General features: G+C 44.4%; 1 protein-coding gene across 16 annotated transcripts in view; it reads right to left on the bottom strand.

Moving 5' to 3' along the window:
* MYO9A (myosin IXA) overlaps positions 1–24,136 on the bottom strand; it is a 194,910-nt gene that overhangs the window by 10,443 nt on the left and 160,331 nt on the right. For 6 of the 16 annotated variants that reach the window (XM_084532490.1, XM_084532484.1, XM_084532487.1 and 3 more), the window contains 17 exons: positions 23,642–23,722; positions 22,417–22,527; positions 20,997–21,119; positions 20,518–20,667; positions 19,952–20,262; positions 17,317–18,975; positions 15,947–16,028; positions 15,187–15,402; positions 9,309–9,421; positions 8,722–8,879; positions 7,411–7,634; positions 6,799–6,915; positions 5,917–6,108; positions 4,895–4,942; positions 4,061–4,172; positions 3,115–3,176; positions 168–360 (listed from right to left, as the gene is read on the bottom strand). In XM_084532490.1, the coding sequence (XP_084388616.1) occupies positions 168–360; positions 3,115–3,176; positions 4,061–4,172; positions 4,895–4,942; positions 5,917–6,108; positions 6,799–6,915; positions 7,411–7,634; positions 8,722–8,879; positions 9,309–9,421; positions 15,187–15,402; positions 15,947–16,028; positions 17,317–18,975; positions 19,952–20,262; positions 20,518–20,667; positions 20,997–21,119; positions 22,417–22,527; positions 23,642–23,722 (3,952 nt within the window). The remainder of the gene's footprint in view (positions 1–167; positions 361–3,114; positions 3,177–4,060; positions 4,173–4,894; positions 4,943–5,916; positions 6,109–6,798; positions 6,916–7,410; positions 7,635–8,721; positions 8,880–9,308; positions 9,422–15,186; positions 15,403–15,946; positions 16,029–17,316; positions 18,976–19,951; positions 20,263–20,517; positions 20,668–20,996; positions 21,120–22,416; positions 22,528–23,641; positions 23,723–24,136) is intronic. The other 10 variants (XM_084532483.1, XM_084532492.1, XM_084532486.1 and 7 more) reach the window with 9 other exon arrangements.

Raw genomic sequence — 24,136 nt, forward strand, 5'->3', positions numbered from 1 at the left:
GACTAGAGGAAAACACATTTTCCAGGGTAAGAAACCTTGGGTGGGATCAGGATTTATTTTCTTGCTGGCACCATTTCTAAGACAGAGCTTTCCCTCAACTATATATATTTTTTTTGTGTTGCACCCAAAAAGAACAAGCCAGGTCTTCTGTCGTTTTTCCCTTTTACCTGTATCAAGTCCTTGCCGCAGCTCCTTGATCTTGTTGGTGGACCCTGATTTTCTGTAAATGCCCTCTGTGTACAGCCCATGCATTTCTATGTAGTTGATCAGCTTCTCCACCAGCACTGGCACAGCTCGCTCCTCGCTGGTCAGCCGGGAGAGCTCCACGCCGAACTGCCGAGATGAGAGCTCGGGATCATACTGACGGGGAAAAGAAAAATGCAAAAGAATTGAATTCTTTCAGTTCCTTCCAGAATTCCTTCTGACTGAATTCCTTCCAGAAAGCAACGTGTCAATGGTCAGGCTGTTTCAAACCATCCAGTTTACCTGCAAGTCACAAGCAAAGAAGGACAGGACACCCCTGGACCTTAACCTCAACCTGTTGTTTTGCTATTACCAGCAGCCTCACAAATGTGCACAGTCCCAGCTTGCAACACAAAATCAGACTCTGGGCATGCACCTGAAGTCATAAACATTTGGGTTTTCTTCATTTAACCACCACACCATGGTTACAGTGTTCTTAGCAGCTGGGCATGTTCCTCTCATCTCCTGCCCCTCTGGCACCATCTCCAGGAATGACTTCACTTGCCTGAAGATGATGCACAAAGCAGTCCTAACAAAATTTTGACACAAAAACCCAGTACCAGCAAAGGGAATGTGAGACAGCACGCACTGCAATGCAGTGATGAGCAAGATGACCCTGAAACAGGTCACAGCTCCTCTTACAACCACTCCTACACCTTTGCTTTTCCCATTCAATGTCATCCTTTCGTCAAAGAAAACATTATCAACCTCATGAGATGATGTGAGGAAGATGACCATGGTATGCTCTGCAGCGAAAATGCCCCAGGAAGCAGGCGGGGAACATCTAGTCCCAGCTACCAGCTGAAATTCATAGTCTGCTCTTCTACCAGCCCACTTGGCTGCCAAAACCACCATCAGATGTGACGCCACAAATGCTACAGGCTTCTTCACTCCAGTGGGAAGACAAGTAATTCAGAGACATGGACAAAGCAAGGGCAAAAGCGTTTCCATGTCCACCAAGAGAAATGAGCTCAGGATTTGCTCAAGCTCACCACTGTAAATCTAGAGAAACAGATCCACTCTGGGACAAGGTTAGAAAGCAGTTACAAAATGGCCATAGCCAGAAAACAAAGACATCCTTCTTAAAGCATACTACACAGTTTGTGGCACTCTGTTGCTGAAAACAACCCTAAAAACGTTAATCCACCAAGCACAGACAAGCCAGAGCCTTTCTACAGGAGGATCTCAAACTGCCCAAACAGAGACACTGTACATTTATTTCCCTGAGGACAGTACCAAAACTTTCTTGTGCAGAGAAAAAAAAAACAAACACAAAACAAAACAGGAAATGAGAAGGTTCCAAACATCTCTGAGCAACCATTTAGAGCTGCAATTATTTTTAGGTTTCATTTTTCATAGAGAGGAACAAAAAAGGACTGAAAGATCAACTTAGGCAAATACATCAGTATCTCTTTCACAGCATTTAAATAAGAAACTCACTTTAGATAGTGCTATTTTCCTGCAAAATTCCCCTATTGTCCTGCAAAATTTTCATGGCCTCAACTACCTTCCTGATTCATTTCTGGGTGGGTGTGATGGAACCATGGCCAAGATGATGGGCTCGGACTGCAGACGCAAGAGCATGAGGATCAGCCTGTGAAACAGGCATCTAGCAAAGCCTAGAGGTCTCCTCCCTGTAAAGAGGAGGCTCGGTTGTTCAGATCTCAAATCACAGATGCAAAAGGTCTAAAAATACGCAAGGGAACGTCTTTGAAAAAATCAAGTGATCTCATTAAACTTCACAGGTTTGTAGAACAAAACCTCAGAGAACCCATTCCCAACTCTTACAGAGATGGACTGCCAGAAAGGGAGAAATTGCAGAAGAAATATTGTATCAAAGCAAATATATTAATATATACATATATATATGCACATTTACATATATATATTCAGATTATTCCTTGGGAAAAAATGTAATCATAAGGCTTTATGGAGACTGTACACCTGAGAAGCCTCTTAGGGTCTGATAAAGCTTTGCACACATTATTATCCTGCCTGCATTATTATTTTGGGGGCATATGCAGCACAAAATAAACTATTCAAAACAAAAAAAGAAAGCTTGATGACTCATTGTTAGCTGGGGCGACCTGCTGCATTCATTCACTGTCAAACATATCCTTGAATGCGGTAAACAATACTTAATTCACCTCTAATGAGCAGAGTAAGTGCTTCAGCACCATCCACCCACCCTTCTCCTCTTGCTGTCCTCATCCTCAGCTGCAGTGCCGTGGCTGTTTGAGGACTGTGCAGGGAGCCCTATCAGGGAACAGCAGGGTGAAGAACAACCTGTATTTTTGCCTTTTGTACTGGGAACAAATGCTTCAGCCTTGCAAAACTAGGGCTGCGGGTGCTGTTGCGGGTTATGCTTCTGGCTGTGGATTGCAAGAACCCCACCGGCCACATCCTGACCTTCTAAGAATAAACATAAAATCATGGCAGCCAAAACTGCAGCACCACAGAACGAAAAAAAATGTGTGCCATGAAATGCGCTGGACATTGAGAGTTCTCTGTGTAGCACTGACTGTTCAAAAATGTTACCTTTTGATACCAACCACATTTTGAAGTACTCAAAAGCTATAAAATGAGGCAGCTTTCAATTATTCAGCATGGTTACAAGCCAGGAACATCACTGCAAGAGGTGCTGCATGACTGGGCAGATGTCCATCTTGATGCATCTCTGTACTACTACTGAAATACAAGCAGTCACAAAAGCAGTGGTTGGAGAAACCTCCAGGGAGCTCCAGCTCAACCTTCTCTCGATGAAAGGTTATTGCAAGCATTGTACCAAGTTCTATGCTCGTAAGCATTTGTTAAAAAGACTAAAAAAGATTGAAATGACAGTCAGAGAGGTATTTAATGAGAAAAACTTACCTTTTTGGAGCACTTGGTCGTGGTTTTAAGACAGCACTTCTTGTGACAAGCATATTTACATACTACAACAAAGAAAAATAGTTTTTAATAATTCAAAACTTCAGACCTCTGCACAAATGTGAATTAAGTAGCTCTTCTTAGGATTTGTGCATGTCAAAATCATGTTGAATTTGCATTCTTCAAATTAAAAAAAAAAAAAGAAGCCTTTAATTTTAAAGGCCCTATATTTAAGTCCCTGAAATGTTAAAAAAAAAAAAAAAAAAAAAAAAAAACAACCTGACAGATCAACTCAGAAAATAGCCCATGAGTCACTCTGAGCTATCAGACACAGATATAACTCAGAGGTTGGAAAGAGCACCTAATTTGTATTCTTCTTGCACTGGATACCAGCCTGAAGCACCACAGGGCTGATATTTTCAACTTAATAAGAGAATCATTGAAAAAAAATCAAATTAAAAAAAAGAAGTCTCAACCTTGCCTGTTCTTCTTCCACTTTCCTGGGCTCCCCAAAAGTTCAAGTAGCCAGAGGTCAAATGGCCTAAGCCCAGTGACCTTGTGATGATCATGAGACCCACAGCATCCATCCCACAGGCTGAAGCCATGGGGTACATTTGCCATACCGGCCACAGGCTTTCTTTACCATCCCTTCTGAAAGCACAACTTAAACATGGTTTGAACGGTTTGAAGACTTGGGTTAAGATCCGTTACGCAAAGCCCCCATGCACAGAACTAACCATAATGTAGGTTCTGGAAGGAATGCCAGTATGAACTTACCAGTGGACTTCAGAAATCCTTAAGATCTGTCTCAAAAGCTATTTTAATGTGAAAAATCCCAAATATTTGAAAGTAGGGTTATAGAAAACAGTAGCAAACACCTTTCAGAGCCCCAAACCCCAAGACTGTAACAGAAATACATGGAAAAAAAAGCCGAATGGAGCATGCTTACATTTACAAACAGAAGCCCTGTCCATTATCCAGATCAAGGAAGAACAATATTCACAGTAGGTGGGGATGCTGTACTGGGTCGCCTTAAAAATGTGCCCATTGTGCTCTTCCACCTGCAATGAAAAAGATTCAGTGGTGAGAAAAAGAGCTGGATGCAGTCTGCTGCAAAACAGGGAGCCTGACATGGCCTGCTCTCCAATGTGGGCTTTTACATAGAACCAGCCTGCTATTTGTGTTTCCTTTTTGGACCAATAACCCTATGGGCTGCTCGGACAAAAATCCAGCCTGCATGGGAAACAAACCTTCTTGCAAGCAGGTTAGAAACCAGCTGCATTTGACTGTGGTTGACAGGTCAACCTCTCCATGTTGAAAAGCTCTTCAATACATCCATGGCCCCTTTTTGCTCTGCATCTTTCCCAGTGCTATTATATCTTTCAGGCAAAAACTCTATCAGAGATATAAGATATGCGCTAAGTTTACGCAGAAACCCAGAACAACAGTTTCTGCTTCATTCCCAGTTCTTCTATAATAATTCCTGACATATTTACTGCCTTGACAGATGTGGGACATGTTTTCAGAGAACAGCCTACACCAGTCCTTGATCTGAACAGAAATGCTGATTTACAACCTCTTGCTTTTGCCTACAGCCATTCACAAGCAAAGTAAATCTATCCTGTCCATCTTTCTAGCACATCTTTTCAAGTCTGCACATTCACTGGGCTGGGATGTTCAGATCTCACCACAGGATATATCATGAGCAGGTCTCTTATCACTTGTAATCCTGGCCAAAAGGACATAAATTCTTTAACGCACAGACCCAGAGTGCTCAACTCACCACATCCGCTTCTTTTTTCCTTCTCTTTTTTCGTTCCGTTTTTGGCACCTGGTATTAAAAAGAGTCAAGCATGTTTATGGGCAGTTCCCACACATAAAGCCCGCAGAGGTCCCATATCTAACTTTTTCCACCTCTTTCCAGCCCCATCCTCCAGTGCACCTGCGGCCCCATGAAAACCACTCCAAGAAATGCTCCTACTGCAACCAACCACCCGGCGTTCAGAAATCCCCTGGCCAACTGTCACCGTCTCCATCTCAGAGCTGGGATTAGCTGCTGCTCTGGCTTGAAGTCCAGCACCTGTGACCTAAAGCTCTCCGATCTCAGGCAAGACACCCAAGGGCACAGCACTGCAGCCGGAGCTGATGCTCAGCCTGCTCAGAAGAAATCCTGTGCAGAGAGCCTGGGGAGGACTCACAGCAGAAGAGCTGGAGAATGGGATATTTGCTTTCCCTGTTCCACAAGAAACACCATCTCCCAAGCCCAGCCTGAGACCCAGGAGTGGTCCCTGAAGACAGCAGGGAGAAGAAAGCGAGGAGCTCATGCTTGTAACAGACAGTGTGAGCTCCAACTGCTTGACCAACTGCACCTAGACCCTGAGGACTGTCACTACCATATAGCCTGCTCCTGCCACCAGACCAAGAACGATGCATATGGTTACTTGGGAAAAGTTCAAGAGACTAGGAAAGCACAACATCTCATAGAAAAATGAGACAATGCTTTCACGCATCCCTCAAAGACTGGAGCTGCCTTTCCAACCATCCACAGATGGTTGTAGATTTGCCCTGGAGACAAAGTCCACATGTTGGCAGTGGCCAAGACCCAGCTCAACCCAGATATGATCCCAGGCTTGCTGAGCCCAGTGAAACACAACCAATGACTCACTCCTCCTCTTGTGCTGGCTTATGTTGTCCACCCCAGCTTACAAAAGGAGAGAAGACAACAGACTTCAAGGTGTCTGCACAGAGCACAGCCCCACAGAAAGAGAGCTCACAAATCTTAAAGGATCTTGAGAAAATGCTGGCTACCTTCACTGCGGTGTAGTCCAGGGGTTTGTACTCTAACATATATTCATCCAGGAAGACTTTGAAGGTATTGACCCAGACTTTCACTGGAGACTCACTCCAGTCCCTCTGTTCAAGCCTCATGGTCTTCTCAAGGATCTGCTCGAATAAGGCGTACAGGTCCTTATAGCGGATGCTTTTCCCATCATCCATCTTTTATAGAAACAGAAGCAAAAAGAAAAGGGATTTTTATAAACATCAGACTGCCTCTTCTGCTCCAGACAATTATTTTAGCTTGACTGGCTTCCAACTGCTCGGGGAAAATACAATTATGATTAAAAGAAAGAAAAAAATATTTAATGGAGAGCTGTTCCGTGACCTTTGTCAGGGTGGCTTCTCAGCGCACAGAATATAAGGACAGAAATCTAGGCAGCTGCTGTAAGCCACGTCAAATGACAGACCAAATATTACCACAGAGGGAACTTTTCACGCAATCTGGACAATAAAATGGCTTGGCTCAGCAATCACTGCTAGAATTTGGAGCAGCAGAAGAGCAGAGCACCACATTCCTCAGATGTTCACAACTCACAACTTTAACCCACAGGTTTCCAGACAAGTTGGGTGGCAAATGGGAATTTATTGACTTACTGTCATCTCCCTTTGACTGACAGCAAGCTGTACTGAAGGGACTAGAAATCTCTTCTCAAAGTATACTGAGAGCTGGCTAACGAGGAAGCATTAGTCCAAGTTTACAGCTTTGTGGGACTGAATACAAAGGAAAAGCATCTTCCTTTTCAGATAAGGAGACCAGGAATAAGGCTCAGCAACATCTCTACCACCAAGACTCACAGCATCTCATTTCTCCTGGAAGTGGAAGTTCCCACCTGCCATCCAGGCACTTACCGCTAATGCCGAGGAGTAAAAGCTGAAGATGTTTTGTCGGAATTCCTTCAGCGCTTTCTTGAACACTACATCCACCAGCGTGTCCTTCTTGCTATCCTCATTATCCAGCTCATTCATCTGGGAAGAAACCAAAGGGTGTTATGCACCGATGTGACTGTGCTGTGGCAGAGCACTGCATTAGGTGGAGCACTATTAAATGAGCAGCTGCTCCACCACGGACAGGTGATGTTAATAACTACGTGTGTCTACCAGGTGGTTTCTCCTGTGTGCAAACTTAGCATGTAAAAAACATGAACGCTTCCCTGGAGCCTTCAGCTTCTGCCCTCTTGGGTCATCCATTTCTGATGCCACCAGGGGCTGCTCAAAGCAGTGGAAGTACCAAAGCTACGGTGCTCCCATAAAACAACCGTGCTGTGCGTGCACAATGCACCCATCTTCTCTCCCAAGCCTGTCCTGGTGCACACTGTGCACTCTTCGCAGTTTTGGGAGTGCAACTAAAGCTCTCCCCTAGGTGGATTATAAGCTCTACCTTGCTGTCTTCAAGATAACACTGTTTTGTTGCCTTCATCCACTCTCTGATGATTTAGCTGGAGCAGCAATGACAGGCATTACCTTTTTCAGGAGAAACTCATCCATGCTTTTCAGGTCGCTAGCACTGGTTATGATCTGCAGGGAGTCATTCTGCCATTGCACGGGCTCCAGAGCCACGTTGCTGATTTTGACGCTGCGCTTGCGTTTCACTTTGGGAGAGGGCTCCTTGTTCTCCTTAAATTCCCTCCGGTAGATTCCTGACAGCTCAGGACTCCGCGGGGGTGTCAGATGGTGAGGACCCAACTCTACGGGTGGTCATTAATAAAGAAGAAAAAGAACAAAATGCAGATTAGTTAACTTGCTCTCTGCCTGACCAAAAATGCTGTAGCAATGATTGTTTGGTATTTGATTTCACTGAAGCTCTGCAATATGTTTTGCTTTTCAGCATCTCCTGAATTAGGTGAGATGAAGCTGTAAGCAATAAAAATGCTTTTTCCCCATGTTCCATGCATGGTATGAAAGAGAAGTCGGGTTTGTTCTCAGGTAATAATAAAATTCTGCGGCTCCAGATGAATTCTCAGTAAGTAAAAAATCTAGCGTCAACTCCCAGAGCTGCACCAGCAGCAAGACGGGAAGGTAACACAAAGGAAAAATAGTCCTGTCACTAAAATAAGGAGATAGGCTTTGGAATAAACCTGCAGAGGAGAAAAGTACTGTGCAGTGCTTATAGGAAGATTAAATGTCACGTCTCCATTGGTTACTTCCTCTATCAAGAGGGGAAACATCTGCTGGTGTCCAGACGGCTGCCTGGAGGATTAGCTCCACAGTGGAAGATGGAAGGTGCTGGTGACAGCACACAGCTGGCTTCAGGGGGTCATGGAGAAGAGTTTGTCCTCTGTCCTCGTCCCCTGCCTCCCAGAACAAAGCGACAATCCCTACTTGTAAAACTTCATAGAAATTTTGAAAGAAATAGTATTTGTTTGGTTTGCCACATACTATCTTTTCTGAATGTTTTCTGAATTCCTCCAGACCCATTTTGTAGCATCTAACTTCCTCACTGCTGTTTCGTGTTCACGTCACCCATGAAGTCAAGAGAAGTTAAACAGCACGTCCTTTCAATTTGTGCAGTTTTCCAACTCTTCTTCCTACACCATCCTCAGCTAGACCATATGAACATACATGGTATTCTAATTTACAGGTATCCTGACCCTACAGATAAACGAACTTATCGGTTCTACATCTTAACCCAAGCCACCATACACGGGGCTACACTTAAAGATAGTGCAAAGCCAGGCTTAAAACAGTTCCACATTTTATCTGTGCCATGACAGCAAATGCAATTTCTCTGCCCCTTACACACGTGACCCTGCTGCGTGCTCACCCAGCACTCACCTTCACCAAGCTGCAAGCCAGAAATCATCTCTCTGTTGGGTGCTTCTTGCTCTGCGTACAGCTCCAGCAGCTCAGACTGTGTAGCAAGCTTCTCCCGAGGGGTCTTCTTCTCCCCCTGCTTTCCCTTCACCCAAAATCTCATCTTGGCTCGTTGAGACCTGGAAATAATTTGTGGAAAGAACTGCCTTAACTGGGAAAATGTCCTTCGAGTCAAAACTACCTACAGTCTCTCCCAGACCTTCACATCCTTTTAGCAGGAGCTAAATCTGTACAACTGCTAACAGGAAAATCAGGCTATTTGTCCCCAGGAAATGCAGGAAACTCCAAGTCTCATGTATGCTGTTGGGTGGTTTGAGATGGGATGCCTGGCATATGGCTTCAAAACTTTGTTGTGACATGAACTTTATCACCCCTTCTAACTGGGTGTGTTTGTGTCACATATGAAGAGATGTGACAAGTAACTCATTCTGATTTTGGCTGATTGAGACAAAACCACCAAGCTGGGGACTAGTGCAGCTCAGCAGTGTGAAGGAAATCAAAAAGGGCTCGGGGTGGACTCGTCCCCCAGCTCCAGCCACATTCCATACCTCCCATCTGGGGCCAGGGTCTTCTGCGCGGCCGCCAGCTTCCCGATCTCCCCCTGAGACATGGTTTTATGGAGTTTTGTTTGGCCTTCTCCAGAGGTGAACCGCTGCACCGTCTGTAACAATTCAAGGATGAATCATTCAAAAATGAGACAGTTCTTGGAATTCCAGAACTCCTTAAGCAACAATTAGACATTTCTTCTGTTATGACTGAAATTTCTATTTCTATCTGCCTACAGGTGAAAATCTATGTCCCTGTCGAGCTAGTTGCAGCTCCTTCAACTACAGAAATATTTTAATGGCTTCTAAAACAAAAGGACATTTCTCTTACTCCAATTCTATCTCTAAGTCCAACCTTCCTCCTCACCAAGCACACAGGACTGCTCAGTCACCTTGCCCTGGGCAGCCCAGCTCTCCGGCCGAGAAGAGCCCCGTTAGCTGCGATCGTTAGCCACGCTTAAGTGATTTGTGGTGTTCCCCACCTCAGTCTTGTGGACACATCCCAGCAGAGCCTGCCTTCAGCCTTTGTTGGAGACTTTGCAGAAGGAAAAAAATAAATCTTTGTGCCAAGGACACATTAAAATGTACCCTTACGAAATAAGAGATTAAGCAGCTTTAATACAAAGGCTCTCTGCCTTTGTCACCTCCTTAAATGCCCTGGGATAATTTTTAAGGGTGACAGGAATTTGCAATAATCAAATGTTAACAGGGTTCCATGAATAATAATATCTACTAAATTCTAAAAATGTGGCTTTAAATTATTCTGCATTATACAATGATAAGTTTTGCACCATTTCCATTATCTTGCACTCTGTAGGAGACAAGGCAAGTGATGGTGCTTTCCTCTTATCCCCAGAGGCTGCAGAGGCCACAGCCATGACGCTGTATTTTAATGACTAGCAGCTGCTATCCAAAAAGCACGTCCCAAGAGGCAGCAAAAATGGAGATGTTACCTTAGTCCCTCTCTTGTCACACACTCACAAAGTCTCCACCACTGTGTTATATGAGCAACGTTTTTTATCTTGGGAAATATTACTAAAATCTCTCTTTGTTTACCCAGCATGGAGGAGGAAGCCATCCAAAGGCAGCCTGGCAGCATGCAGCCCAGAAATATTCTTGCTATATATATATATTTTAATACATTTTGGCTCTTGGAAGAGAGCCTTTCAGCACAAGGAAAGCAGGGAATCAGGCTGTATGAAATGATCTGGGAGATCTCTTCTTCAGCTTTCCCTTTACCCAAATGTTTCAGCTTAATGCACCATGCTTTTAAGCATTGCCTTTTCCTCCGTCAAAAACATTTCATATAAAATTCAATAAATTATGGGCGGCAGGGCAGTCACATTTACCACACTTACTCTCCCATTCTTTATTTTTTACCCCTGTACATCCCTGCCAGCCAGGAGATGGCAGCACACAAGGCGAAACTGCCACTGCAAAAGAAAAAGCTGCTTTCATCAAAGGGTTTCTTATTCCTGTTGTTCTTACATTTAGGTGATGATTACATATAAATTGTGGAGACTTGCAAGGGAAAAAAGGACCTTGAAACCCATGAAAATTATTTCCATCCAGTGACCCTATTAAAATATTTGCCCCTATGATATCACATCTGTAATGCACTTTTTAGACAAAACTGAAGGATTTTTTTTTTTCTTATTATTATTAATCAAAACATGCCACAAATGCTGTTCTTCATCAGGGGGATATATCTGTGAGCCAAGGACCAAAGTTAAAATGACTGGGGGTAATTAAACAACTAAGGAATAACTGGATGCCAAATAATACAAGCAATAATGAAGTACTTGAATATAGAGGCATAATGGACATTGTGATTGCTCTGTGCAGGCGATTCAGCATGTTTTCCTGGAATTGCCTTGGCTTGTCTGGGAGATAAGGGGACACATTTCAGGGTAGAGAGGGGAAAAAAATCTGTGAAATTCTGTTGAAAAGGGCTTTTTATAAAGCAAAACGCAGCAGGGACATCACTGCCTGCTGGATGTTAATGGATAGGGTCTGAAAACAGCCCTCGTCTTTACCAGTGTGGAATAAAACCATGGAGAAGAAATGCTCCCTGACATCAGAGCATATGACAGGATGGAAGTGGCGCATAGCCTCATCATTAAGACTAAAGATAAAGTTTTGGACTTACTTTCATCACATGTAGACGCCTCAAGGACTGCATGCCTCTCTCTGAAGGCAGGCTTTGTGGGGAGATGAGACTTCCTACCAGACATCACCTCCCCATCACCCTCTGGCCATTACCACTACAATCTCTCCCTGCTCTGCCCCTATTTTTTATCTATTATAGATCAGTGTTTCCTCTGCTACCATTGCAAACTCTCCAGGATTTGAAAGAAGGACTGAAGGCATTTTTGGCATGAGACCCTTCTGTTTGAGGGACTCCTCGAAGAAGTTGTGAAGGGCAAGGTCCTCAGCTGGATGGGAAACCTTCTCAGCTCCCAAGACAAGACCTCTTCCATACAGGGAACACCACAAAGCACCATGTGCGTGCAAACCACGATATCCAGGGGGTCTGTAGTCATCCCATGGAGCAAAAGGGGAAAAATTTTTATTTTTATTTTTTTAACTCTGAAAGAACTGTATTTTGTTTGCCCATGCTAAAAAGAGGCCAAGTGAGATGACTTGTCCCAGCAGGCAGCAGTGCTACATGCTGTGTTGAAGGGCTTCCTAAAGTGCAACACTGCCTCTGAACAGCTGAGGACAAGAGCTCTTCTTCCATGGCTGGCTCTTCAGGGATGCTTGGGATCAGCTGGCGACAAATGACAGATACTCAGACAGCTGTTAGTCAATTCATGGCTTTAGTATGGAGGTTGGAGCAAAATACATCACCACTTCATTATCCAGGGCCCTCTCTAAGAGCCTTTGCTGAAGGGAAATATATGCAGAAGGTATTTCTGGTGTGGTTTCTTTAACCAAGGCTTTCTTTCTATCAGCTGGAGGGAAGTTCTCCAGGCGTAGGTGCAAAACACAACCGCTATTAATATGCACTGACCACAGCCAGGAACTGTTCCTCCCACTTGTACTTGTCTCACTGCAAGGCAGGTACATCCTTGGCCAAAAAGCTCGGGCAACCTTTGAAGGCTTGGTCTCGTCAGGAAGCCCTTTATCCTTAAACACACTTTGGCTGTTTGCAGATAATCGTACCTTAAGCAGCCAATTTATATACTGGTGCACCTTGGACTTCAGCTCTGGCTGAAGATGCTCCGGGCTACCCTGCACTTAGGTCAGGAGCATCAGTCTCTGGTGGGCCTGCAAGTACCAGCTGGTGACACTCAACCATTGACTCGGTGGTCGTGAAACCAAAGGGTAAAACAGCCGGGTTCACACCAGCACAGCTGGAGACTCATCACATGCTTAACTTCACAAAGTCGCACTTGATCTCTGTTGTGTGTCCAGCAGCCCTTGGCCATCGAGCAGCACATCAAAAGAGGCTTTTTGGAAAGCTGTAGCTGGGGGCAGGAAACCTATGAATAAACTATTCACTAGGAGGGCAACCAGCCTGCGTGTGGTGACTGCTTGGCGTGTCTTCATGTGAGCATCACAAGACACGAGGGATATGGCTACACACACATTCACCTACTTGAACCCAAACCAACATGCACCAGTACTGCTCTATTATAGGCTGCTTCATCATTTGCAACACCCGAGCAGGCTCTGCTAATAAATATGAATAAGCAGCCCTGGATTTTGCTGCTTTAAAGAGCTCTGCCCTACGGGTGTGGCGATCCTAACACAGAGAAGCCACAAGCCAAAGAGCTGGTCCCAAACCTGCAATACAGAATACAGACGGAAACACTGTACATGTGGTCAAGACATACAGACATACGATACCACTGGGCACACAACTTTACGAGCAACATTTGCTAGAAAGCAGAACTCAACCGCACAAGGGGTTGCGTCAAGGCGAAACCGCTGGCTAAGCCCGACCACCAGTTAGAGCTAGTGATGGAGCGCAGAGAAGAGGGATACAGGAGGAGAGACGATACAGTTGGCACCTACTACTACTTGCATGCAATGAGAGCTGTTAAACCAGGTGAGCAGAGGCCCAGGAGCATCTCTAATGAGTGGGATGAGCCAGGTCCCTCCCAAGGATGGAGATTCCCAAGCGTTAGCCCAGCACCTTTCGCGTCTCAGCAGAGATTGCCAGTGGAAAAGACTTCTACGGCTAAAAAACTAGGGCTTTGTAACAGGGTAGCCTCCAGGAACACAGCACGGCAAAGCCCAGGACTCTTGCCACGTTTTTGAGCTGCTGCTTCCAGCATTTCCAGGGACCAGGTCCATGTGCCATTCGACCAGACAGTGAGACTGTGGCAGAAGGAAGTCCAGATGAAAATGCTGGCATTTAGCATCAATCATGGATAAGTTTGTTGCATTCTTGCCAAGGCTCCCTTGGGCTCCTGGCTGCACACACCAAGCATTTACAGAGGGACACGCCAGGCAAGTGTGGCTTTCCTACAGGTCTACAGCTGGTTTTGGACCTACACCTCCAGATTTGGCTTCCTGTTCCTCCCTATTTTTTTTCCCCATCTTAATGGAGAGTCTTTGGTTCTTTTGTGTAGGGGGGTTGAACATTTTCTTTCTCATTGTGTCCTCAAATACGCGCCTTAAGTGAAAGTAAAGGTGTAGGATAGGAGGCACTGCATTTGCATGTGCAAGTTTATTTAAGCTGACTTCTCATCAAATAGGGGACAAAAAATAAAAGCTGGTCCTGATATTACTCCTCTGTAAAATTCTCCCTTTCCTGTTATAAAAACAGGGAGATGAACTAAAACACAGCCAAGTGAGTTCAGTTCAAAGAGCCACATCTTTCAATCACGTTTCTGCCAGATAGCACTTGAAGTATTCCTGGCTCAAAACCCTTGAAAATTTATCATGAGTAACCTTAAAAATTCAGGGAATTTGTGAAACTCTGCTCCTTCCCAGTGAGGAAAAACGTGTTGTTTATAATAAGAACTGCTAACAGAAAAGTCACGAAAAGCCCTCCTTAGCCATCTGCCTTTCTTGCAAAGGCAGATTTTAGGATCACACGAAATATTTGCTGGATCTTTGGCAATGTGAGCACTTACGGCACGAGACACTGCTTTGGGTTTATCCGTACATCTATGTGGACACCTCTGCCACCTCCTGCCACAGAAAAACTGGGAGAGAGGTGGAAGTTACTGTCCTCTTCCACTCCTGATACCTCTCAGGTTTTCTGAACACAGCTTATCCAGGCTGCCATCTCTCCCTGACAGAACCACTAACATGATTTTTCTCTCTTTTTTTTTAAAAAAAAAAAAACAACACACTATGTTTTATTGCCCAATTTACAGGTTTTTGTTTCTCAAAGACAGCATCTGCCAGTATTACTCCAATAATTGAGGACTGAATAATCATTGGATACCCTAGGTAAGGATACCAAATCAAAAATCATAGGAGGTGCAAGGTTCATATTGTTTTCTTTGTTCTGTTACTTTTTTGTCCAGTGTTTGCCTTGATTTTTTCTATGCATTTCTGTAGATAATTTTGCTAGAGCCAAAGGATCCTAGTGGGATTTTGTAATGGAGGTAATCCTAGTTAAAAAAAAACAAACAAGGTAGCCGTGCAATGAGTTGCAATGCTACCTAAAACTTATGGAAACCATGGAAGCTTCTCTTAAATCATGCCAGCAAACATCCCCATGGCTGACAGAAATTCAAATAATTTCCCTTTCTGTTTTGTACTCATTTCTGCTGTGTTCTCCGAGTTTACCCATCTACAACATCTGTGTGAGTGGGAGAAGAAGCAGTGTAGGATCCGTGCAGCTAAGGTTAGCAAAGAAACGCTCCCGCAGATCTGCTTGCTCCCTTTTTTTTCCAGCCCCAACACGTTGGAAAATTACCATTTCGGAGTCACTGTAACAGGCCTGCCCGAGCCGGGCTGCAGGCCCTGTCTCAGGATGAGGAGGTTGGTCAGAGGAGAGAAGGAACTCAAAATTGCCATCGTAATCATCTTCCTCCGTATCCCCCTCCCCATCAGCAAAAGTACCTCTAGTCAAGAAATCGGAGCGCGTCCGCGCCATGCGGGCTTTCTTTTTATGGGTCGGTCTGGGAACCTGCTTGACCAAATGATAAAACATAACAACAACAAAAAAAAAGGTTTTAAAAATAAAAAGAGATTCTATAAAAGGAGATTCTACCAGTGTTTGGCATCATAGCGTAGCTCAAGTACAGCCTTACAACAACGCTGAGTAACACTGCACTCCACAGAGGACACACACTATTACATGTAGTGCAAAAACAACCAGGAAAACAAAAGCCAAGACAGCACGGAGAAAATGGGACAATAATGGATGTTACTAAAATGGACATTAAAGCAAACAAGACAAGACTGCGTACTACAGTGTTTGCCATCAGGACTGCAAGATCCTTTTCATCCAGAGCAATTCTGTGCTGCTACACATTAATGCTACGGGGGCTTTTTTCAAGAGGTGTGAAAGTTGCGTTAATGTGACATCCCCCCCATCCCCAAGAGCCCTGCGCAACCCTTGTGCTTTATATTTCTCTTCTCCAAAGCACTTCAGGGAAAGCTGGCAGAATAAGGGTTTGGGATTTTTTTTCCCCTTTTCAATTAAAAGAGAAAATAAGAAAACTGCAACTTACCTCTCCTCTGCCAGACCCAGGCATCTTAAATGGCTTCCTAGTTAGCTCACCCTTGGGAAGGCATTGATGACTTGCTTCCCTGCTGAAAGGCAACAAAACAGAGACATTTCATTTTCTCTAAAAGCTTTCCCACCGTGCCAGCCCAGCTCTCAGCAACATAGAAGTAGGCAGCCCGAGCAATCAAGAAGAAATCACTGTTTGAGGTCACAGGTTTTCAGAACCACTTCAAATTCTTCAGGATTTGACTTAATACCAAAGGACGAAAAAAAGAAGATACGAATTTCTTTTTGCCAGAGCTGCACTCTACCCTTCATGGTGGTTACTGATGGTATTTTTCCAGTTCTGTATTCTGAAAAGTGATTGCTCTGTTGCAGCATTAAAATTTTTAAGTTCCAGGAAAACTAAAGATGAGGATTTTTGATATATTTTTCCGTTTTCTCTTGCTTGTTCTGTGCATTAACAAGGAAAAAGAAACTGAAAGGAGCATGGGGAGAAGACTGTTCTCAAATACTTACTTCCAAAGCAATTTTCTGGGACCTCCTGCAGATTTCAACTAAACTGGCTCAGAAAGAGAGCATCCTCACTTTGCATCTAACACAGCATTCAAGAACATTCCCATTTAACTTGCTCTTTGCTCAGCTCACTCTTTCTGCCATCATTTCTGAACAAAACTCTACCATGTCAACGGGTGAGGGCTCCATAAAGCCCTCCACTGCCTTCCTGCTCATGGGATGCTAGAGGCTCTATCGGGGATAAAGGAGTATTTTTATTGACCGTTAAAGACTACTAAGCCCATTACATGTGTAACTTTTTATGCAAGTGATAGACTGGCAAAGTGCATTCACATCCTAAACTCCCTTTGGGCAGTTGCTGTTTTTTCTCAGCAAGAGTATAATCACCTTTGCTGATTATTTTAATTCTACAATTAGCAAGAAAAATCCAGAAATATTCTTACTTGTCTAGCTATTCCTGTTCTGGCCACCCAAAAAAAACTTTTGCTCTTTTGATTTTTTCCTTTCAATTTTTTTTTTTTTTACCTTTCAAAAGAAACCTGTATCACTGTTCATACTTAGGGTAAATGAAACAAGTGTCAACTCTCTCTTGCTATTAACACCTTTCACCTGCTAATAGCTATGATTATCTCCCCTGGCTTATATAATGCCCAACACATGGAAGACTTAGAAATAGCATTTCAAGCTCTTTTTCTTTGTCCCCTGATTTATGCCCACTCACTGCTTTAAGATCAAAAAATCTGACACTGGTCTGTTTCAATAGCTTTTTTTTTTTTTCCAATCTCCAGACCACATTCTGCCAGAGACCATTTTACCCAGCAAAGGCCTACAAGGAAATCCCATCATATTTTTACTCACTGGAGGCCAAAGGGATTATCTTTCGGTGTGAAGAACATGCTGCTTGCCCTCGTCTCCTCAGTGGCCTGGTGTGGCGCTCGGGGCTGCCGGAGGCGCTCTGTCCTAGAGAAAGGGCTGCCCGGGACATCCCTGGGGTCGGGAGCCAGCCTGGAGCTGCACCGTGACTCCAGCGCCGTCCCCGCCTGACTTTCCCTTCGCTCCATGAACATGCTGACAGGCCTGTCTTTGGCAGCACTGTGGGCTGGAGAGCCTCCCCTGTTCCCAACGGTGAGACCTTTGATGTCCACTGATGAGGTTGGCGTTCCAGCTGTGGTCGTGCCCTGGGGGTGCAGGATGAGGGCCGACTGAGGCCGGCTGTCTGCTTTTTTGGATGGTTTCAAAGTGGGGTCCTTTGTTCTGCTTAGCTCAGCCCTCTGCAAAGCCTCCACACGGCCTTGCTTCTCGAGCTGCTCGAAGGCTTTGCGCTGTCTCTCCAGAATTTCCTTCTGTTGACGGATCTGCTCCATCATCTCCCTCTCGTTTTGCAGCTGAAGTTGCTTTTGTCGTTCTTCCTTCTCCACATTGAGCTTCTCCAGTCTCTTGATAACAGAGTCTGGAGAATGGGTCTGAGTCGCAGCAGCTGTCCCACGTTCCTCTCTCTTGGCAGAAGACTTTTCTCCTTCCTCCCTTCCCAAGGCTTTGCCCTGGTCTTGCTCAGAGTCCTTCCTGATCTCTGAGAACGTAACTGTTTTCTCCTCTCTTTCCGCTGCTTTATTCCTCAAGTTATTCTCCACCAGTGACTGCTTTACCTTCATGTTGTCCTGTGGTGGAATGTAGAAAGTAGGTAGGTTACTAGAAAGGAAAGTTTCTCTTGGATGCGTCTTGTACAGATAATTCTGGGGGTCACAGACCACATGCTCCTTTGCAGTGTGGTTATCGGGCAGCTCAGAGTCTGAAAGCATCCTTCTGCAACTGGATAAATTGCTGTTCACATCAGCTGTGCAGAAAGACTTGTCCTGCAGATGGGGCTGGGGACTGCTAGGCACAGAGTCCTGCGTCTCAGGGGAAAATGACTGCACATCTTGCTCATCTAAAACTAAGGAAACAAGTTTACTTGGGGTATCTTCACAGCTTAACATCTCTAAGCTCCCTTGAGAGCTTTCACTCTCCGGGGTTCCCTGAGGGGAATGAAGTGCCTCTGATACCAGCTCGGTAGACCACCGTCGCTCTTCTGAAGGCGACAGCCCTCCGGTGGACCGGACCTTAAGCAATTCCAAGCTGAATTTTGCCTGTTCCAGCTCACGCATTCTCCGGCTTTCTCTTTTTGCACGAACGACTTTCTTCTGGTTAAGATCCTCCAGTGACTTGGGTCTCTCTCTCACAATTACTTCCTCTTCAGTGTCCATACCACTCTGGCTACTGGCTCTCTCATGCCTTTTGTACAATAAATTTGCAGAAGTATCCAGTGGATCCACATGATTCACACGATTATTCTCCATCAGTGATTTATGTTCCTCTACAGCTCTCACTCTCTCTTCAAACGAGCCATCCTCCCACTTGGATGGGTCGGAGCCCTTAATTTCCAAAGCACCATCTGCCTCCAGTCCATCCTCTTCACTAATTGACAGGCCATTCTCCAGCTGCATCTCTTTTAACCTCTGCTCTTTCAAAGCTCTAAACCTGCAAGAAAGCAAAAAAGCAGCACATTGTAACCCCGTGCCCATAAACATCATTCCAAGGCACCACACTGGGGGCATTTCATCACCATCATCTCACCACCATCAGCATCTTGAAAAATCCTCCTCTCCAGTCAGGTGCAAGATGATGCAAGTTCATGGTCAATGCACCAAGTGCACTTTCAGTCTTCTCTTTTGCCATCTTACCTACTCAACAATTGCACCAACGCACCTGAAAGTTTCTCCTGTGCTGATGACAGTAGTTCCAGACTTCATCCCTGGTGTAGACAGTTTGTAAGCCAGGAAACCGTAACACATTGCATCACCTTGGCTTCCTCATCTTCACCATCATGCCTGGGATGCCTCTGGCACAGCTGACAGGCACTCGTACCCTGCACTAAGAGCTATTTCCAGCTCCCAATTCTTTGTCAGTCATTCCACACCTTACAGGCAGTGCTTCCTGAGAGTGAACCAAGACCTGCCCTACAGCCAGTGAGCCAAGGCATGGCTGCAAATGTTTTTCTTCTCGCAGCAGCTGGCTCGAGTAACTCCTGTCCCTGCTTCTGCCCTCACCCCACTTGCTGACTGATTGTCTGTGAGACAGTGCAGCAACCAGATTGGCAGCCAATCTGAGTTAAAAATAGGCTACTTAAACTGGTGCTGCTGCCAAGAAAAAAAAACAACTCACAAGTATTTATGTCCTCGGCTTTCCACTGCCTACGTGCTCTAACCTGAAATAGGCTCTGCTTATTCTAAGAGTAGGATGTGCAGCTAACTGAACTCCTCTGTTAGAAAGCGTGGACGAGTGAAGGATTAGGGCAGGTCGGGACAGTGTCAGCGATGCTATGAAGGGACACCATCATCTGTAAGTCACAGTGGTCTGAGCAGTGCCAGAATTCACATCAACCATACTTCTCCCCACTGGGCACTATCAGAAAGTACTTCTTTATTTTATTCATTTATTTTAAGATCAACGTTACCTTTGTCGTGCTAAGTATCCTCTGCACGCTGCTTGCAAACTGATGATTTTGCTTCTGCTGGCTCTGTAAAGCCGCTTTGCGCGGTGCCCTCGCCAGGCTGCCTGGATGCTGGTGGCTGCATCGTGCCTCCGCTTCGAGTGCTCCCGCCAGCAGCTCTGGATGAGGTGAGCAGCAAACTGCATCTGCAGAAACCTCCGCCTCTCCACAAAGCCTCGCCAGTGGGTCTGGAGCACAACTGCAGCTTTGCTGAGTACCAGGGGGTCTGGGGATGGTTCGCCTTGCTTTCGGCTCTGGTAACTACGCCAGAATCTCTGCAAACACAGCAGGCAGCTCCTTGAAACATGAATGATTTGGGAACTAGAGAGCATCTGCCTCTATGCAAGCTTTCCAGCTCGGTCTCTCCCATGACCAAATTACCACCCTTCTAGGAGTCCAACTCTGATGGCAAGCTCCTTCCTAGCAGAGGGGAACTGATTTTAGGCCTCAGATACTCCAGCTACAGCCAGAGCTGCATCTACAGGACTTACAGATTGTAATTAGTGATGAAATTAGGCACCACCACCTACCTGTATGATTACTGCCGCTTGCCTTAAGCTCAGGAACTGCCTCCTGCAGAGCATGCTGCGGAACCAGCGCTGCAGCAGTGTGATCCTGCGCAGTACCTCCTGATGGAGCAGGTCCTGCAGAAGCTGCCGCTCTCGCTCCTTCACAAAAACCTGCGGAAAAAAAAACACACGTCAGTCATGAATTACAAAGCCTCTGCATTCCCCTCTGGGGAGGCAAAATGATAACAACAATCATCTGTCTGCACACAGATGAGTTTTAAAGGCTACCTTGTTATAACCTGACCACTGTGGCTTGGTCAGAAGAAAATAACAGTGTTACTCGCTATTTTGTGTTAACAATACTCAAAGCATCAACTAAGTTATTGGCTTCTTGCAAACAGAAGAAAATTACTTTCATTAGTTAAAAACATATATGAAGATGTTAATATAACTGTGCACAAATGCAGGTGTATCTTTATCTTAAATAGATAAAAATTTACCATGGTTCTTCCAACTTGGTAATTGTCTGGATTGAGTTTTATTTTCCTGAAGAAATCATGGATATTGTGCTTAGATGGGCTGATTCCTTGTGGCAGAAGGACATGAAAATGGTTCACAAAATCCTGAGGAAAAAAAAAAACAACAAGATTGGATTAAATGGGATGGGTACTGCTGTGTCACCTTTTTGCATAAGCAGCTTGGATTTGCTCCACTGGCCACATGAAAAAGGATCTGTCAAGGAGCAGAAGGACAGATAGCATTTTACGGACTGGAAAACACCAAGTTTCCTCCATTTGTGGTTCAAAATTGCATGGAAAACACATCAAAGAAGAGGCCCAGGAACTTTCAAATGTCATCTAGTGTGGGAGGAGAGACTCTGCACAATCTGCAGAGGTCATTTTGAGCAAAAATGCTACAAATCCTTAGGAATGGCCACTACAAAAGGGAGTTACCAGAATCTGCAATGCATCACAAGGAAGAGGTTGCTTCAATCACTGCTGCTGTGAGGACTCAGAGAGCAGAGGTATCAGACGAGTGATCCTCCCAAGTAAGGTTGGGATTCATTCTTACGGCAAAAAAAAAAAACCAACACCCTAAGCAGTCCTCCTTTCTTAACAGCTGCTGCACGGACATGACATCTGGCCGAAAGCAGCTGCCAGCAGGAAACAAATCAGCAACAGCAAATCATGAAAGAACTGACATGTGCACAAAAGCTGGCAAAAATATGGAAAAGAAAAAAAAAAAAAAAAAAAAAAAAAGAGAAGCTGGATAACTCCTGAGTGATTTAGAGGATCCCCATCAGCCTCCTGATGGGACGCAGCCAGTGGCAAAACAACAGGGAGAATGCTGCTCCCAAAGAAACAAAGGAAATGAGCACCGAAAAGCAGCTCAATAGCCAACGGTAGGCTTAAACATAAGAGAAGGGACTTTGTTGTTTGTCTGGGTCACACTGAGGAGGTGTCTCCTACAAAACATTCATAAAGCTTTTAACATTGATCTAAAGGAACCCATATCTTAATTCTTACATTTTGTTGACCTGGCCTGTTACAGCTCAGACAGGGATCAGCCATCATTAGTCTGAACTTCTCATTATCACTCTGAAGGGATATAGATTTGTCTAAGTGATTTTGCATACATTATGAAAAAACACTGCATGCATTATTGCTTTTGTTCAAAAACCATGAAGTTATCTGCAGAAGGACTTGCAGCCTTTGGTCTAGAGCAGCTTGCAATAACTCAGACGTAGCAAAACAGCCCATGACTACTCCCTTCCCAACGTCATCCAATTACATCCACTGCCTTGCACAAGCCATAAATTCATTACTTTGTAAAACACAAATATACTTACAAGCTAGCAACACTCAGACAACTGTGATAATGATGATAAAAGTGGTGAAAGACTGAAAATGTTTAGCCAACCTGGAAAGAGTATTTGCAGCTGTATCCTGACTGGCGAATCCGAACAGTCTCCAGCATGCCCGTGTACCGCAGCTGCCTGAGCACCAGGCTATCGCTGAACCGCAGGGGCAGCTGGAAGGGAAAAAATATTTACAGCCAATATTTCCTTGAACTCCAAGCACTTGGTGAAACTTCTAAACATGCAAACGGGTCAATGGTTTCAGCACATGTAACACATCTGCATCACATGCACGTTGGCAACGATGTTGAGAGGGAATGTGGGTTTTCAGGAACCACACTAATACCACCACAGTTAAATCCTCTGTGTTTCCAAAGAGCCATCAGATGGAGACTTTCAAACATCTAATTAGACAGAAAGCTTCCGCAAAGGTTTTATGGATCTGCTGAACTGAATAAGAAAGAACCCCTCAACAGCATAGCCAATGAGTAAGGTAAGATTGTGCGTAATGAAACAACCTGCTCGGCATAAAGTTTCACCATGTATTTTTAAATGTCTGGATAAGACTCCAAAGGATTAATGTAAAAAAAAAAATATATATGTTTCTACAGCCTTGTTTTTAAGTTAAGGATCCTTATCCCATGAGATAAATGACTCTCTACATCATATTTCTTGAATTTGGCTTCATCTCTGAATCAGCCTGAATAAAATGGCTTATTTTGAAAAAAAATGTGCTTTTACAAATAATTAAAAAAAAAAAAAAAGCATTAGAGCTCAGTAGGGGCACAAGTGAATTCATAAGTCTGTAAATTTCTATTACAGGTGGCAGAAGCTTCAGAAGAGTCAGATTGGTTTATTAAAGATTTTTCATCTAGGTGTTTCTATTACAAGAAAAGACAGTGCACTTTATCAAGAGTGATCCTACACCCAAGTGATAATGTCCATGCTTTCCATTACTAAGGTACAAATACCCTATAAATCCAACTTGATTTTGACTTTCATTTCTTATTTTTTTTCCTTCAATTAGACATTTACAAAATATTTTAAAAATTATTTTAAACAGGAGATCAGGAGCTAAAGGCCAACTCTGGTCCATTTCACTATTTGGTTCCCAATCCAGTAGCTATGCTGCAGAAGGATCTCTGTTTCCAAAACCTCAAAACACTACAAGTTTGGGTTGTTATCTCCAAACAGCGAGAGAAGGAATCAGTTACGCACAAACAAACACCGAGAGCGGGTTTTGCAATCACATCCTTCACAGCAGTGATCTTACAGGTCAGAGTTTACCTTTTCAGCATTGGATCGAATGCACTTGACAAAATAAGGCTCTGCCTGGCCAAGAGTCTCCATCAGCTTGTTGAGCGATGCCTGCAATAGAGGAGACATCTTCAGTTGGGAAACAGAGAAGGGAACATAAAGAATAATGAAACACCAGGCACTTATGTCAGAAAACAAAACTATGAACAAACAATGAGTAAACCAGGCAGATAGGAAATTGTTCCCTGAAACAAGCATCTCAGATGTGCTACAACTTGGCTGCTTTTGTCTTTGTACCCAACAAATTAGCAACAGGGAAATACAACCCTGTTTGTTCAGGGTTCCTGCAGAAACCAGGATGGCACTCACAGCAGTACACTGTGCAGAAATGTATTTTGAGACTCCCAGTTTGACATTTCTGAATCTGCCACTGGATCCCAAAGTCACCTCCTGCTCCGTACCAGTAAGCCACATATAAGTATTGAGTGGGAGCTCCAAGATAATGACCGAACCCTTTTGTACCCA

The sequence above is a fragment of the Aythya ferina genome, assembly GCF_964211825.1.
Source record: "Aythya ferina genome assembly, chromosome: 11".
Lineage (NCBI taxonomy): Eukaryota > Metazoa > Chordata > Aves > Anseriformes > Anatidae > Aythya > Aythya ferina.